General features: G+C 45.6%; 1 protein-coding gene across 1 annotated transcript in view; it reads left to right on the forward strand.

Annotated features, from left to right (window-relative positions):
• BTBD19 (BTB domain containing 19) overlaps nucleotides 1-16,828 on the forward strand; it is an 800,233-nt gene that overhangs the window by 722,513 nt on the left and 60,892 nt on the right. The window contains exon 5 of the mRNA XM_069232814.1: nucleotides 7,142-7,210. Within this exon, the coding sequence (XP_069088915.1) occupies nucleotides 7,142-7,210 (69 nt within the window). The remainder of the gene's footprint in view (nucleotides 1-7,141; nucleotides 7,211-16,828) is intronic.

The following is a 16,828-nucleotide window of genomic DNA, read 5'->3' on the forward strand; positions in this document are numbered from 1 at the left end:
TTATAAAGTGCAACATTCACCAAACAGGCATCTTGGCAGCATGGTGAGATGGCTGCCGTGTTTAGCATCTGCCCATGTAGTGGTCAACTCAAGCAAAAAAACAGGATGATGCGTCGCTACCACTCAAGAAGTGTTTACTGTGGTTAAGACTGCAGCGCCAAAGTGGGCCGCATCGGAGTCCTGTTTACCACACATCTCTTCGCAAACAAAGCTTTCAAGAAAAAAACAACAGGCTCCTAGAAGCCGATCTCCTGTGCCCCAAGGAAGGGTTTTCACACAGTAAACACAAGACTTGTTCAGTCTCTGTATATCATCTGCAGACAACCATTAATAATTGTAACTGCTATTTATGTAGTGCTTACTACCCCTGATGAGATGTTAAAGCGCTTTGCGGTGAGTAGCACGCCACTCCGGAACCAAAGGTTAGAAGTTAATAGTAGATGAGTATTTAGTTGTGCTAGGTTTGTGCTCTTGATTTTGCAGAGTCCAGAGAAGAGACAGGATGATGGGAATTGATTTGAAAGGGGGCATAGTAAGTTGTTTTTGTAAGTAGTGGTTGTGTGTGCCTGTTAGTTGGGCGGCTAAAAAAGGAATGGAAAGTTTCAGAAGGATATTTGAAGGTTCATAGTATTCAGAAAACTTTGCCATGAGTCAGAGAGAGGAGGGATGGGACAAAGGTTGAAGGGAGATTTCTTTTATCAAAAAACTGCTTGTTGCACATTTACACACCTAATAGTTACTAACGCTTAAGCTTCAGAAAGGATTGTTGCACCTTTGGTACAAGTGATCCCAACCTCAGTTCAAGGTATGCATCTCGAGGCCTCTGCTGCAGATCTTACTACCACCTTTATGGCTATAAGAATATTCCAGTGTCTCCTTTTTTTTCCTGGCATTACTTTAATATCCCAAGGCTTCGGTTACTGACATTGCTTTAACTTTGAGAATAGTTATTTATTTAATTCATCACATTTATACCAAGCTCTTTACACAGTTCAGTTGGTGCAGAAAACGAGGAACAACATTAGCAGTGGCTACTGCTCAGCCTTGATTACCAGATGACAAACTGTGCTCCTTTAACATTTTCTTAAAATCATCAGTGAAAGACCCACAGAAGCTCATTCCAGAGCTTGGGTGTTAACAGGGAGGATGAAAGAAAGTGAGGGGGGCAGAGGGAGAATGTGGTACAGTAAGTAGACACAGGGAGGTAGAGTGCAGGGATCTGTCATTAGTATTCAGAGAAATAAGAGATGACGTATATGGCGGGCTAAAGAGTAGAGAAAGTTGTAAAAGAAATACATAAAACCAAATTAAGATTGTATAGCAAACAGGAGCTAACGTAAGTGAGAACGATAGGGAGAAATAAGAGTACGGCGAGATAAAAACGTGAATACAAGAATGTTGGAGAGATCTGTGTAAGTCAGTTAAATATTTGAGTAGACTAACATATAACAGAGAACAGTAACTAAATCAGGGGAGGATCATGGTTTGCAAAATAATTGTAACACAGAAAGAAGGAATATGCTCTAATGTTCCGAGTACAATGAAGATGAAAGCAACAGGCCTTTGTTGCAGAAGAGATCTGGGGCAGGAGGGACAAAGAGTGGAGTCAAACAGGACTCCTAGATCCCTAGCAATGGAGGAGAAAGGAAGCTGAACAGGAGGGAAAAGGCATAGGGGAATAGGAGAAGAGTTAGCTGGCAAAAACATAACCTCTTTTTGTTGGGATTTGAGCTTCAGATAGTGAGAAGAAATTATGGATTCTAAGGCAGAAAGACATGCAGAGGCCAACTGATGTGGCAAAGCTAAAATAGAAATGAAAGAGAAAAAAATGAGTCAAGTAGGTTGGTCCACTGTGTCAAAAGCTGCAGATAAACCTAAAAGGATAAATGCAGAAGACAGTTGTGACAAGCGTGAAGAAGAGTTGTGAGACAGCGAGCAGAGCAGTTTAAGGTAATTAACATCCACGAAATGGAGCCTGAGCAGGGGAAAGTAGATTATTAACATCTAAAAAGGAAGAGGTTTGGGAAAACTACGTTTCCTAGAATCAGAGATAGCTAGGGAAATGAAGATATCTGCCAAAAAACAGAACCTCCGGATTTAAGAAAGATGGTTTCTTAAATAAAGGAACAAGAATAGGAAGAACAGTAACAGGTTTAAAAGGGGAAGGAAAAGAACCGGGCAATAAAGAAAGATTAAGGAGTACATTGGCGTAAAACAGGAAATACAAAAAAAAGTGAAAATGTGAGACGATCTGAAGGAGAGGCAGCTGCACCAAGACCTCATCTACTGTGACAGTGTGGAAAGAGATAAAAGCAGGAATGTAAGAAGTCATCTTGGTGGAGAATCCTGCTGGGTCAGAAGCATCAGAAGAGAAAGAAGCATGAATGCCAGAGGCATTCCAAGGGAAGTACAAAGCAAGGTCATCCACCGAATGGGAAGACCATTGAGAGCTATCATGAGAAAGAGGAGAGAAAAGTACGGCCTAGTCGAAGAAGATCACAAGCCTGGTCCTGGAAAATAAAGTGAAAATAAGAGTCTTCCCAGCTTTAACCTGTAAGGCGTTAACTTGATCTATGCTTTCACCAACGACGTCCAAAATGGTGCGGAGAATGAACAGAAGCCTTTCCATCGGCTACCCAAGTTTAAAAAAGTTGAGTAGGCTTCAAAACTACATGAGACGAAAGAGTGCCGAGAGAAGGAGTGGACCTGAAAGAAGATAGCGCCTCGATCAAGAGGAGATGTATGAAAGTGCGCCAATGAGGGAGGAGTGTAAAGAGTGGAAAAGGTTAGAGAAACAGAAGGATTCAGTAAATCACTTGGAAAAAACGTGGTTGGATGAATGGAATGTTTTGCAGTAGGAGGTGATTGGAAGGGGAATGATGAACAGAATAGAAGGTGATCAGACAGTGGATTATGGCACATTCTTGGGTGAGTGATAAACAAAGAGGAAGGAAAGTAATTTGGCCAACCAAAGTATGGGTCCGTAGAAAGTGGGAATGAGAAACCACAAGTTAAAAGATTCAGCTGGAGCACGCAGTTAAAGTTTGATTTATAGGAAAGATGAATGTTAAAATCACCAGGAAACAGAGACATACAGAGGAGAAAATACAGTCTATGGCATAAAAAAAAAGAAGTTAGTGGACCCAAAAGTCGGTAAAGTATTAGAAGAGTACGTGTGAGGCATGCTGAAACAGATTAAATCAAAATACGCAGAAGTGTGACACATACCGCTATATACACAGGGGCGTAGCTTCGGGGGGTGTTTGGGGTATAATACCCCTCTAAAGAATGTATTCTGTAGTGAATAATTGAGTATACGTCCTTTCAATCGGGTATAGTGAGGTGTCTGTTGGATTTCACTCTGGATTTCCACATCCTCACACTGACAAAACACACTCATTCATTCTGTCTCTCTCGTCTCTGCCTTAAAACTTGGTTAGTTTGAAAACTATTGTGTTTAAAGTACCCCTCACCATCCACACTTCTCTATCTTCCCACTACCTCTGAAGCTCCCTCCTGTTCTGCTTCTCATATAACATACTTTAAAAGATATGCCAGCATGATTGTTGGGAAACTTGAGGCTTACCCCCCCTAATTTTACTGTATATACAAGTCAGTCGCGCTCCGAGAGTGGCACTGCCCAAAGGCACGGTGCTCTCAGGGTCATCCTCCCTAGAGGATAGACTGCTCGATGAACACATGCCTAGTAGAGCCATATCGCTGACATATCAAAAACTGTTTAATAATACACCAGGCGCACTGACACTGCGGAGAGAGCTCTGGGTGGCAGCTGTGGGCGAGCTGGATGATGGCGGCTGGCGAAGGCCCTCCATCCACTAGGGAAGTGGCCAAAAGATCGGGATTCCACTTAGTTCAGTTAAATATCCTCCAGTGCTTTTCCCATGCACAGGCCACATTGGTGAAAATGGACAGGATACCGACAGCTGAGTGGGAACAGGCACCCTTTACCATATGATTTGGGACTGCCCAGTACTACAGGGCTTCTGGAAGGGTGTGATTGCCTGCTTCAGTGAGGCCTGTGGGGTTCCCCTCACCGCCTCCGCAAGATAGCTCCTCTTAAATGTCTGGGTGGTAACAGATTTGCTCCATATGGACTGCGAGAGGACCACCCGGGTTTGGCGGTAGCTAAACGGAATGTGGCTCTGCTGAGGGGTGCAGGTCAGGTACTGACACTGGGGTCTGGTGCATGCTAGCTGAGAAAGTGGTGTATGAAGGCCAAGGTTGTCCCCACAAGAATGCACAAATCTGGGGACACTGGAATGAGAATAGGGGTAACGTGATGGCCCGATCCTCAACACCCATGGAGTTCAGTAGTCACAGACATTTTCATCGGGCCATGTTGCGGGTGGCGTTGAGAGGTGGGGGAGGGGAGGGGAGTGGTCTGTAGTATCTATGTTAATGAAGTCACAACGTTTGACAGTACTCAGTTATGTTTTGTTTGTTTTCTTTTCTCTGTCAATAAAAAGATTATAAAAAATATGCAAAATATGCAATAGCTGAAAATGAAATGGTTGACAAGAATACAATTCAAAAAGAAGACCTGCTCCACCCCCAGGGCAAGAGCAACACACACAGTGTAATAAAGCTGATCTTTCTCTCTCTCAGACGACTCTCTCCGCTGTTTCCCTACATAACTCTCATCTGTTAACACTCTACTCATCTCTTTCAGAGCAACTCACATGAGGTAAATATTACTTTGTTTTCATTTTTCACTCACTCTTCTAACTGACTTTACACTCCAGCTTCCTCCCTCCTGCTTCACTCAGTTCTCCTCTTGGCGCCTCCGACCTGAGCTCTTCACCGACTCCCCCCTAAACAGCCGGTCCTCCTGCTGTATGTTGCATGGAGGAACATGAACTGCATCGGACGGTAGCAGGCTAGGCCGTAATCACCCCGAGGACGTAAGAGTGTCCCTTCAGTCTTCTTTGGATAAGTCTCCTACACTGAGCTCCCAGGCCCCGCGCAGTGAGGTGAAGGCAAACATCTTAGCATATAATACACGAGTGAATACCCCGCGCCTATCCCTAGGATATGATACACGAGTGCATACACTGCACCTAGCACATGATACACAAGTGCATATTCCGCGCCTATCCCTATCCCTAGGATATGATACACGAGTGCATACCCGCGCCTATCCCTATTCCTAGCATATGATACACGAGTGCATACCCCGCGCCTATCCCTATTCCTAGGATATGATACACGAGTGCATACCCCGCGCCTATCCCTATTCCAAGGATATGATACACGAGTGCATACCCCGCGCCTATCCCTATTCCTAGCATATGATACACGAGTGCATACACCGCGCCTATCCCTATTCCTAGGATATGATACACGAGTGCATACCACGCGCCTATCCCTATTCCTAGCATATGATACACAAGTGCATACCCCGCGCCTGTCCCTATTCCTAGGATATGATACACGAGTGCATACCCCGCGCCTATCCCTATTCCTAGGATATTATACACAAGTGCATACCCCGCGCCTATCCCTATTCCTAGCATATGATACACGAGTGCATACCCCGCGCCTATCCCTATTCCTAGGATATGATACACGAGTGCATACCCCGCGCCTATCCCTATTCCAAGGATATGATACACAAGTGCATACCGCGCGCCTATCCCTATTCCTAGCATATGATACATATATGATACACGAGTGCATACCCCGCGCCTATCCCTATTCCTATGATATGATACACGAGTGCATACCCCGCGCCTATCCCTAGCATATGATACACGAGTGCATACCGCGCGCCTATCCCTATTCCTAGGATATGATACACGAGTGCATACCCGCGCCTATCCCTACTCCTAGGATATGATACACAAGTGCATACCCCGCGCCTATCCCTATTCCTAGCATATGATACACGAGTGCATACCCCGCGCTTATCCCTATTCCTAGGATATGATAAACGAGTGCATACCACGCGCCTATCCCTATTCCTAGGATATGATACACAAGTGCATACCCCGCGCCTATCCCTATTCCTAGGATATGATACACGAGTGCATACCCCGCGCCTATCCCTATTCCTAGGATATGATACACGAGGGCATACCCCACGCCTATCCCTATTCCTAGGATATGATACACGAGTGAATACCCCACGCCTATCCCTAATCCTAGGATATGATACACAAGGGCATACCGCGCGCCTATCCCTATTCCTAGCATATGATACATATATGATACACGAGTGCATACCCCGCGCCTATCCCTATTCGTAGCATATGATACACGAGTGCATACAGCGCGCCTATCCCTATTCCAAGGATATGATACACGAGTGCATACCCCACGCCTATCCCTATTCCTAGCATATGATACACATTGTCTCATTTCCACCCTCGGCACCCCTAACAGCCACGCTTTGTTTACTGGACATGAGCAAGACCCACCCTAATTTCCCATTCCAGGAAGCCCAACCTTGCATGAACACCTTCAACCTGACTTAACGGTAGTGGTCTCCTTGTCGGTCTCGGTTGGACATAGTAATCAGTTTTTCCATGTGAATACTCTGATCTTCATAGGCCCACACCAGAAATGTCACTTTTGATATCCAGTCCAGTGTCAGCCATAACTGAGGGCGCAATACCAACTCCTCACTCTGGTGTAAGGATCTCCCGTCCCTACCTCTTCCAAGCATGTTGTATGGCGCTCATTCATAAACATTGCAATCTGCCAATCACCATTTGTTTAGTCTTTTGCAAAACAAAATCTATGCCCTCCCAATTGTGAGCATAGCTCCACCTGTGTTCAAGACTGCTTGTATAGCTGACCTCACTGGCTAGAAGACCAGCATGTTTGCAAATATGTGCCAGTACGGATGACAATGTGCTCAAAATCCATGTGCTTCTAGCTCAGATGTCCTACAATGACACCATTTCCAGGGCATGTGATGTCACTTCCGCTACTCAAGTAAATGTTGGTGGCATGATGTCATGCTCATTACATAGAACCTTGCTTTCATCTGTGAGGAGGAGATTCTCACTGTGGCCTGCTCCGACTCTGCCCTTGCACACAACTCACAAACATTGTCTTTGCAAAATAGTTCTGCCAAAATCCTTAGAATAGGCGCATAACCCTTGTGTTTGTTTTGCAGGCGGCTGTGACATACGGACAGGACGACATGAAGAAGCAGTGCCTGACTTTCATTGAAGGTGCCACACAAGTAAGTGTGACCCACAGCTGCTGCGTGCCTACATGTGTGCATGTGTGTCCTCCTTGGTGGAAGGAACTGCAACCTTCTCTCCTAAAGCATCTTCCATCAATCTTTCTGGGGAAATAGAAAAACTCTTCGTAGTGCTGGAAGTGCAGTTGTATCCAATATTTGTATCTCCAGGGATACACGGTCTCTACATCTAGGAGAAAAAAACAGCTGCCCTTAAAGGGAAAGCGATCACCATATTAATAAACCTATGATGTATGTGCCATATTTTCTATGTCCCAGTCAATCTCCTGCACAGGCCAACCACACCTTTCACGTCACTCTGGACAAGTGAAAGTGTTGTTCATTCTCTGGACGTACCTCTGATCTAGTTCATTGTATTAAAGCCCCTAGTGTAGGTCACACGGGGTTAGAAACTTGGTTGGAGGAAGCCTCTAGGCCATGGGTACTCACAAACATGATTCCAGGGGCCAAAATGTCTGTGATGTGACCGAGGGCCGCATTGATGCCAGCAGGGTGGCTGTACATGGGATGCACTGATATAATACAATGTGATGTACTAAGGTGACACAGTTCTGCATGTTAATGAAATACTCTTTGGAATTTTAAATACTTTATTACATTTTTGCTTAGAAACATATTTATTTTTTAAGTTAGGTGATGGGGATAACTTAGTTGCTTCCCTTTTTTAACTTCAATTAACCTTTAAATAAAGGCTTGTCTTTTCAGTTAACTTCCTTCTCAGTGTTAGTGCTGAGATAAGAAAGCAGCAGCCCAGTGCTCCTGACCAGGGGGCCGCATGTAAAGGTCACGAGGGCTGCATGCAGCCCCCGGGCCGTACTTTGAGTATCACTGCTCTAGGCCAACCGTTGCACTGCCTTACCCAACAACTCCGTCATCTTGATGAACAACTGGGTGGGAAGAAGAGAACTTTTGTTTGGAAATACCTTGAAGACACATCAAGTTACCACATCTGTGCACTGTGGCCACACTGGCGACCAAAATGGCCGCAGAACGATGAAGCTCTGGTGGATTTTACCTAGTTTTGATCCGATGGATCCCTAAAGTACCAGCAGACCTCCCGAACGTCAGATTCGATCTGGGGACGTTAAGAGGCTGTAGGAGCTGAGCCCGGCTCCAAACCTGAGGCAGCTGCACTGCAAATGTAAGATGTGCATGTAGCAACTGCTCCACGCTTCGGAGGCCCTGTGGCGAGAGGCGCCGTGGGCGAGCCAGAGGGGCGGGTGGGCTGTGCAGTCAGGCCCAAACTTTGAGCGGCATCCCGGCGTGCCTTCACTCCTGAGATGCCATACCAAGGGGAGAGGCGTTAGATGGGCTTGCTGTATATGCATGCAGCATCTGTGGTGTGCAGAGACAGGCAGCTTGCTGGGCAGCCCGCGTGGACATGGATATCGGTGGCACCTTGGACTGAGGCCTGGGTGCAAACAGCGAAGACCTGGTAGGACACTGCAGTTAATTACTGGCCAGCATAAGCATCACAAAAGCCCCTACTCTGACCTTCTGAGGCAGAAGCAGTAGGCCACAATACTACTGTTGCGGTCACTCCACCCTACCAGCGGTTTGTTGGAAGAGACCCCCCTCCCTGGAGAGACTGATCTTTGGGAAGCGAACATTGCACAGTACCAGGTGTCGTCTCCCCCCACCACCCATACCCCTCCAAGCCATTGTGGAGACTTGAGTGTCCTTGCTATTGATCAGGGTGGGGATGGCACTGCACCAGCTAATTTATGCTACCCTGCCGCTGCCCAGAGGCTGAGCAGTTGCCCCCCCACACATTCTGTAAACAGCGGGCCAAACACCATACTTCCCTGGAACGCGAATCGCCAGCCCATTCCCCCACATGGCTCCCAAATCACTTGCAGTATGGAAATATCTTTCCACCAGATTGAAGTATCTCTCTGCTCTATCGGATTGATAAAGTCCAGAGCTTCTGTCCTGCATTACAATACTACTAGTTGCCGCCCAATTGCCTAATCGTTATCTTAGCTGACGTGAGGATTGACAAACCAGTCTATGATCTTCTAACAATGTGACATACTCTTACATCTAGGGCCAACCGCTGAGGCATTGCCAAATACCCTGCGGTGTACACTACATCGTCCTAGAGGGATCTTTGATGTTATTTCTTCTTTCTCTTTGAGATTCGCTGGGCATTTTTACTAGGTGTGGTGCGGGGTGGAAGGGCTATGTTCATTGAAATGTCTGTTTTTGTTATTTTATTCCATGGCCTTAACCCACATAAGGGCAAGCAGGTCCTGCAATTTTACATAGACATGGCACACAAATAGCCTTCCTACTGGAGACCCATCTTCCTCCACAACCTGCACACACGTTTGCAGTGGCCCTGGGTTATCATCGCTATTTCACAAGCTATAGCACTTATTCCTGGGGTGTATACACATTGATTCACAAATCATGCCCTTTCATCACCATACTGTGTGCGCAGATGCTGAGGGCAGCTATGTCTTGGTAACCTGAACAATAGCGGGGCAGGGGGTGCTGTTGATAAATATATATATGCCCCTAATGCAGACACGCCAGAGTTTTTCCAAACACTGCACACCTTAATTGACCACATGGAGGCAGATCACATTATAGTGGGGGGGGGGGTGGTTTAACTTTTAACATGCTCAATAGATCCCATACTGGACACTGCGGCTCAGACCCCAGTGAGTAAACCCCGCTTGCTTAACATTCTACAGAGTATCTGCACTGAATACACACTCAAAGACCTGTAGAGCTTGCAACATGAGACAGCTCCTGCCTACACTTTCCACTTTGCTCCTCACAATGCCACCTATATGGATAATTTCGTACTAAGACAACTACAGAATGCACTGCATGCCCAGATCCCTACCTATCCATTGGCCCGATGAAGTCATACCACTGACTTTAATGGCTACAGACAGGGATGGAAGCAGGCTAATTTCAAAACTATATAATATTTCACTGTACCTCCTGCCAATACGAGACTCCAAGGTTATAAATACATGGGAAATGGAGCTGGGTACAGCATCCATTTTAGGACATCCTCATTCCTCACTCCTCATCCCTACTTCTCATCCCTGCTTCTCATCCATCATCCCTACTTCTCATCCATCATACATCATCCCTACTTCTAATCCATTATCCGTGCTTCTCTTCCATCATCCCCACTTCTCATCCATCATACATCATCCCTATTTATCATCTATCATCCCTACTTCCCATCCATCATACATCACCCCTACTTCTCATCCATCATCCCTACTTCTCATCCATCGTACATCATTCCTACTTCTCATCCATCATCCCTGCTTCTCTTCCATAATCCCTACTTCTCATCCATCATCCCTACTTCTCATCCCTGCGTCACATCTCTGCTTCTCATCCATCATCCCTACTTCTCATCCATCATCCCTGCGTCTCTTCTATCATCCCCACTTCTCATCCATCATCCCTGCTTCTCACTTCTCATCCATCATCCCTGCTTCTCATCCATCATACATTATCCCTACTTCTCATCCATCATCCCTGCTTCTCTTCCATCATCCCTACTCCCCATCCCTGCTTCTCATCCCTACTTCTCTTCCATCATCCCTGCTTCTCATCCTTACTTCTCATCCATCATTCCTACTTCTCATGCCTCAGTCATCATCCCTACCCCTCACCCATCATCCCTACTTCTCATTCATCAGTCATACCAACACATTTTCAGTTTTGTGAAACACACTTTCACACTGCTTGGTTGGGAACAGCCAATCAGAGTTATGAGAGAGAGCTGCATTCTATTTCAATGAAAAACAGCCTCCTCATTGCACATGGTGGGTGAAGAGGGAACTGTGTGTTTGTTTCCAATGAATTCCAGGCTGCACAATATTTCATTTTATATAACTCTGTGTTTTTCTGTGTGCACAGGCCTCTGCAGAAAGCTCTGCTGGTTTGGGAAATACAAGTAGTGCACAGCCTGGGCCATAAATCAGCTCTTGGAGAAAAGGTTATACAGGTCATCTACAGTTCAACCCAAAAACTTTCTGGTTTCAGTTTCATATGTAGAAAGAAAATGTTTAAAATCAACTCTGGTGACAGTGCAATCCAATTCATCCAAACCTTTTCTGGTTTCCTTTTTATTTGTAACAAATAAAATGTTTAAATCTGAGCCTGCTTTTTATTTGTAACAAATAAAATGTTTACATCTGAGGCTGCTTTTATCTCTGAGAGCTGTTTTTTCTTTCTTTTCTGAAACCAGAAAGATTTTCAATGAATTGTAGATGAACTGTATAACCCTTTCTTCAAGAGCTGATTTATGGCCCAAGCTGTGGGCTCCTTGTATTTCTCAAACCAGCAGAGCTTTCATCAAAGGCCTGTGTAAACAGAAAAACACTCAGTTAAATAAAATGAAATGATGTACAGCCTTGAATTCGCTGGAAACAAACACAGTTGCATTTCCTCCCCTCTGTCTTCACCCAGCACATGCAATGAGAAGGCTGTTTTCAGTGAAACAGAATCCAGGCCTCTCTCATAACTTTGATTGGCTGTTGCCAGCCAATGAGTGTGAAGGTGTGTTTCACAAAACTGAAAACGTGTTGGTATGACTGAGGGATGATTGATGAGGAGTAGGGATGATGGCTGAGGCATGGGAAGTAGGAATGATGGAAGATGGTTGAGAAGCAGGGATGAGAAGTAGGAATGATGGGAGAGAAGCAGGGATGATGGATGAGAAGAAGGGATGATGTATGATGGATGAGAAGCAGGGATGAGGGATGAGAAGTAAGGATGATGGATGAGAAGTAGGGATGATGGAAGAGAAGCAGGGATGATGATGAGAAGTAGGGATGATGTATGATGGATGAGAAGCAGGGATGATGGAAGAGACGCAGAGATGATGGATGAGAATTAGGGATGATGTATGATGGATTAGAAGCAGGGATGATGGAGGAGAAGTAGGGATGATGTATGACGGATGAGAAGTAAGGATGATGTATGATGGGTGAGAAGTAGGAATGATGGAAGAGAAGCAGGGATGAGAAGCAGGGATGAGAAGTAGGGATGAGGAATGAGGAATGAGGATGTCCTAAAATGGATGCTGTAGGGAACCGGACCTGAGATATCCATTAACCAATAAGGTCTGGTATGCCTGCTACGCACAGATGTGGCTTGTGTTCTTCAATCACCACCATAAACTCCTCCATTATAAGTTCCTGCGCTGGGCATACATCACACCAGTGACCAAAGCGCGAAAAGACCCTGCGCGATCATCGGCCTGCCCAAAATGTCAGGCACCCGTGGCAGACTTTGCCCAAATGACATGGACCTGCGGTAGGGTTGCCCCCTTCTGGAGGGAGGTATTTGACTGACTTGCCCTGATGATAAACACTCCATTGTTGGCCTTGTTGAGTTATGGATCGGACGTGCCTAAAACGGTTGCCCTGTTTGTCGCCATATTCTTACTGATGGCTAAGTGCGATGCTGCTATACACTGGGGGAGTTGTTACCCACCCAAGATAATGGACTGAATCCACAGCCTCATGTACTGCAACAATACAAGGGAGCTGTACGCAACTTTACAACCGCCCACCTCTAGGCTACGAGACATACGGCAACCTTTGCGCGCTTACCTCCTGACATTAGACTCCCAAGACGTGGCCACTTGATACACTCCTGTGGCAATACGAGACGGGTCATCCCCACCACCTGCCCGCACCATGAGTGCATTAGTGATTGTCCCTGTAATATGTGCCTTTGATCATATTGTATCCAGTATTTTGCTAGTTTTATTTTATACAACCATTCGCCATGCAGAATCCGTCATTGCAAGGTTTTCTGATTGGAATGCATAGATATATTGTGCATTATGTGTCATTAGTAACTGACGATGTGCAATGCTATGTGTTTGTATGGTATGATTTATAGAAAACGATACATAAAGTTTTTTAAAAAGTTGCCACATCTGTGGCATCTGCTTTTGAAGATAGAACTTAACCCCTTCCCCTCCATAGACGTAATGGTTATGTCCGTGGCTGTGGCGCTCAGGCGCTACAGACGTAACCATTACGTCCTGGGACCAGCCCTCAGGGGAAGCGCTGGACAGGGCTGGAAGGGGAATGGCTTCTCCTTCCAACCCTAACCCCCCACCTCTAACCCCCCAGTGACATCTGATGACATCAGCACGCCAGTGCGCGCTGACCTCATCACAAGTCAACTACCATTGTGTTGGAAGCAATGCTTCCAGCGCGACCGAGAAGAAACTGATTAGTTTCTCCTCGTTACGGGGGGCAGAGGAGGCAGAGAGGCATGAAAAGGGAAGGAAATACTTTTCCTTCCCTTGTCATGTGTCTATGTCCTTTCCTGCAGCACGATCGCATAGCCACTAGACACCAAGAAATTTGTTTAGTGTTTGGGAAATTGTCATAAGGGGTGAGGCCGCTTGGGCAAGGGCTGCTCCCCAAGGGGGGCATTTTATTTAAGGCCCCTGGGGGCAGATCAGCCTATATTAATTAGGCTGAAGCCATTAGGCACCAGGTTTTTTTTATTTTGTATTTATATTGATAAGGTAAACAACCCCTTAGGCAAGGGTCGCTCCCCGGGAGGTGGTGGGGGGGGGCAAATAGTTTTTAGGCCATTTCTGCCCACCTTGGGGGCAGAAAGGGCTATTTCTATTAGGCCTATCTGCCCCCGGGGGGGCCACAAACCACCTAGGCACCAGAGATTGGCATGTGTGTATGTTTTGTTTGGGGAGGGCAGCCCGTTGGGCAAGGGTAGCTCCCCATAGGGGTACATTACTGTTGGCCATATCGGCCCCTCTTGGGGGCACATCGGCCTATTTTTGGAAGGCCCATCTGCCCCCAAGGGGGGCAGAAAGCCCACCAGAGACCAGGGAAGATTTTGTTTCAATATAAGAGGGTGGGGGTATGGCCATACCTCCATCCCAAATAAATGGGGCAAAAGTTGTTCTGCCCACCAGTAGGCAAATGGGGCGATTACCCCCGATCCATACCCCGGGGGCAGAACGTCTACTAGATGCCAGGGAATAATAATTAAAAAAAAAAAAGAATGTGTGGGGATGGCTACCAATCAGAATGGGCATGGTTATGCCCTCACCCCAACTGAAGGGGGTAACAGTCTTTCAGCTCTCCCTCCGCACACTAAAACATCTTATACCACGGCAAGCAAGAGGACATTTGATTATTTTGAGTTTTGGTTTTACATTTGGGACATGAGAGCTTGGCTAACTCTCAAAATCGTCCCACTTGGAATGGTGATGGCTGCACTCTTTGGACTTTGGGACGCTGCCATGTAGAAAAATCCACAATACCTAGACACATCTGAAAATTAAAGATCTGGGTGAACCCAGGGTGGTTGGCTTCACATGCACCCCACAGCATTTTCTAACCCAGGGTGCATTGCAAACCTCAAACTTTGCTGGAAATCACATATTTTTTCCCCATTTTTGTGATAGTACCTTCCGGAATCTTCAAAATTCCTACCACCCAGCATTGTCTCATCTATACCGATAAAAATTCTGCCCCACTTGTCAGCCTACATTTTTTTTTTCAAACTGCCCTTTTCGACGGTTCCCACTCAATTTCAACATGTTTTCAGCTTTTCCCTGTCACAGGCACTTGGTCTACCTATACAAGTGCTGTATCATTTTTACCGGGAGACTGAGGGGAACGTTGGGTGGTTGTCCTGGTGCAGTGAGCCCACACAGAAATGTGGGAATAATGTGATTTTTTTAGCTAAATTTGAGGTTTGCTGAGGATTCTGGATTAAAAAAAAAAACAATAGGGGATCCAGGCAAGTCACACCTTCCTGGACTCCCTCGGGTGTCTAGTTTTCAGAAATGTCTGGGTTTGGTAGGTTTTCCTGTATGGCTGCTGAGCCCAGGACCAAAAACGCAGGTGCGCCCCCCGCAAGAACAGGTAGTTTTGTATTTGATCATTTTGATGTGTCCAGATTGTGTTTTGGGGCATTTCCTTTCGCGGACACTAGGCCTACCCACACAAGTGAGGCACCATTTTTATCGGGAGACTTAGGGGAATGATGGGTGGAAGGAAATGTGTGGCTTCTCTCACATTCCAGAACTTTCTGTCACCGAAATTTGAGAAAAAAAGTGGTTTTTTTTGGCCAAATGATAAGGTTTGCAAAGCATTCTGGGTAACAGACCCCGGTGAAAGCTCCACAAGTCACCCTATCTTGGATTCCCCTAGATGTCTTGTTTTAAAAAATGCACAGGTTTGGTAGGTTTCCTTAGGTGCCGGCTGGGCTAGAGACCAAAATCCACAGCTAGGCACTTCCCAAAAAACAGCTCTGTTTTCTTTGGGAAAATGTGATGTGTCCACGTTGTGTTTTGGGGCATTTCCTGTTGCAGGCACTAGGCCTACCCAATCAAGTGAGGTACCATTTGTATCGGGAGACTTGGGGGAACACTGGGTCGAAGGAAATTAGTGGCTCCTCTCAAATTCCAGAACTTTCTGTCACCAAAATGTGTGGAAAAAGTGTTTTTTTTGCCAAATTTTGAGGTTTGCAAAGGATTCTGGGTAACAGAACCCGGTGAGAGCCCCACAAGTCACCCCATCCTGGATTCCCCTAGGTGTCTAGTTTTCAAAAATACACAGCTTTGGTAGGTTTCCCTAGGTGCCGGCTGAGCTAGAGGCCAAAAGCTACAGCTAGGCACTTTGCAAAAAACACGTCAGATTTCAATGTAAAAATGTGATGTGCCCTTGTTGCATTTCCTGTCGCAAGCATTAGGCCTACCCACGCAAGTGAGGTACCATTTTTATCGGGAGACTTGGGGGAACACAGAATAGTAAAACAAGTGTTCTTGTCCCTTGTCTTTTTCTACATTTTTACCTTCCAAATGTAAGATAGTGTGTAAAAAAGACGTCTATTTGAGAAATGTCTTGTAATTCACATGCTAGTATGGGCACCCCGGAATTCAGAGATGTGCAAATAACCACTGCTTCTCAACACCTTATCTTGTGCCCATTTTGGAAATACAAAGGTTTTCTTGATAGCTATTTTTCACTCATTTATTGGCTCTGGGTACCTAGGGTTCTTGACGAATCTACAAGCCCTATATATCCCCGCAACCAGTAGAGTCCAGCTGACGTAACGGTTTATTGTTTTTAAAAATCTAACATCGCAGGAAAAAGTTACAGAGTAAAACGTGGAGAAAAATGGCTGTTTTTTTCACCTCAATTTCAATATTTTCTTATTTCAGCAGTTATTTTCTGCAGGAAAACTTTGTAGGATCTATACAAATTACCCCTTGTTGAATTCAGAAATGTGTCTACTTTTCAGAAATGTTTAGCTCTCTGGGATCCAGCATTGGTTTCACACCCATTTCTGTCAGTAACTGGAAGGAGGCTGAAAGCACAAAAATAGTAAAAATGGGGTATGTCCCAGTAAAATGCCAAAATTGTGTTGAAAAATGTGGTTTTCTGATTCAAGTCAGCCTGTTCCTCAACGATGGGGAGATGGTGATTTTAGCACCGCAAACCCTTTGTTGATGCCATTTTCAGGGAAAAAAACACACGCCTCCTTCTGCAGCCCTTTTTGCCTATTTAAAAAAAAAAATTGCTGTATTTTGGCTAATTTCTTGGTCTCCTTCCGGGGGAC

This window comes from Pleurodeles waltl, chromosome 4_2 (assembly GCF_031143425.1).
Source record: "Pleurodeles waltl isolate 20211129_DDA chromosome 4_2, aPleWal1.hap1.20221129, whole genome shotgun sequence".
NCBI lineage: Eukaryota > Metazoa > Chordata > Amphibia > Caudata > Salamandridae > Pleurodeles > Pleurodeles waltl.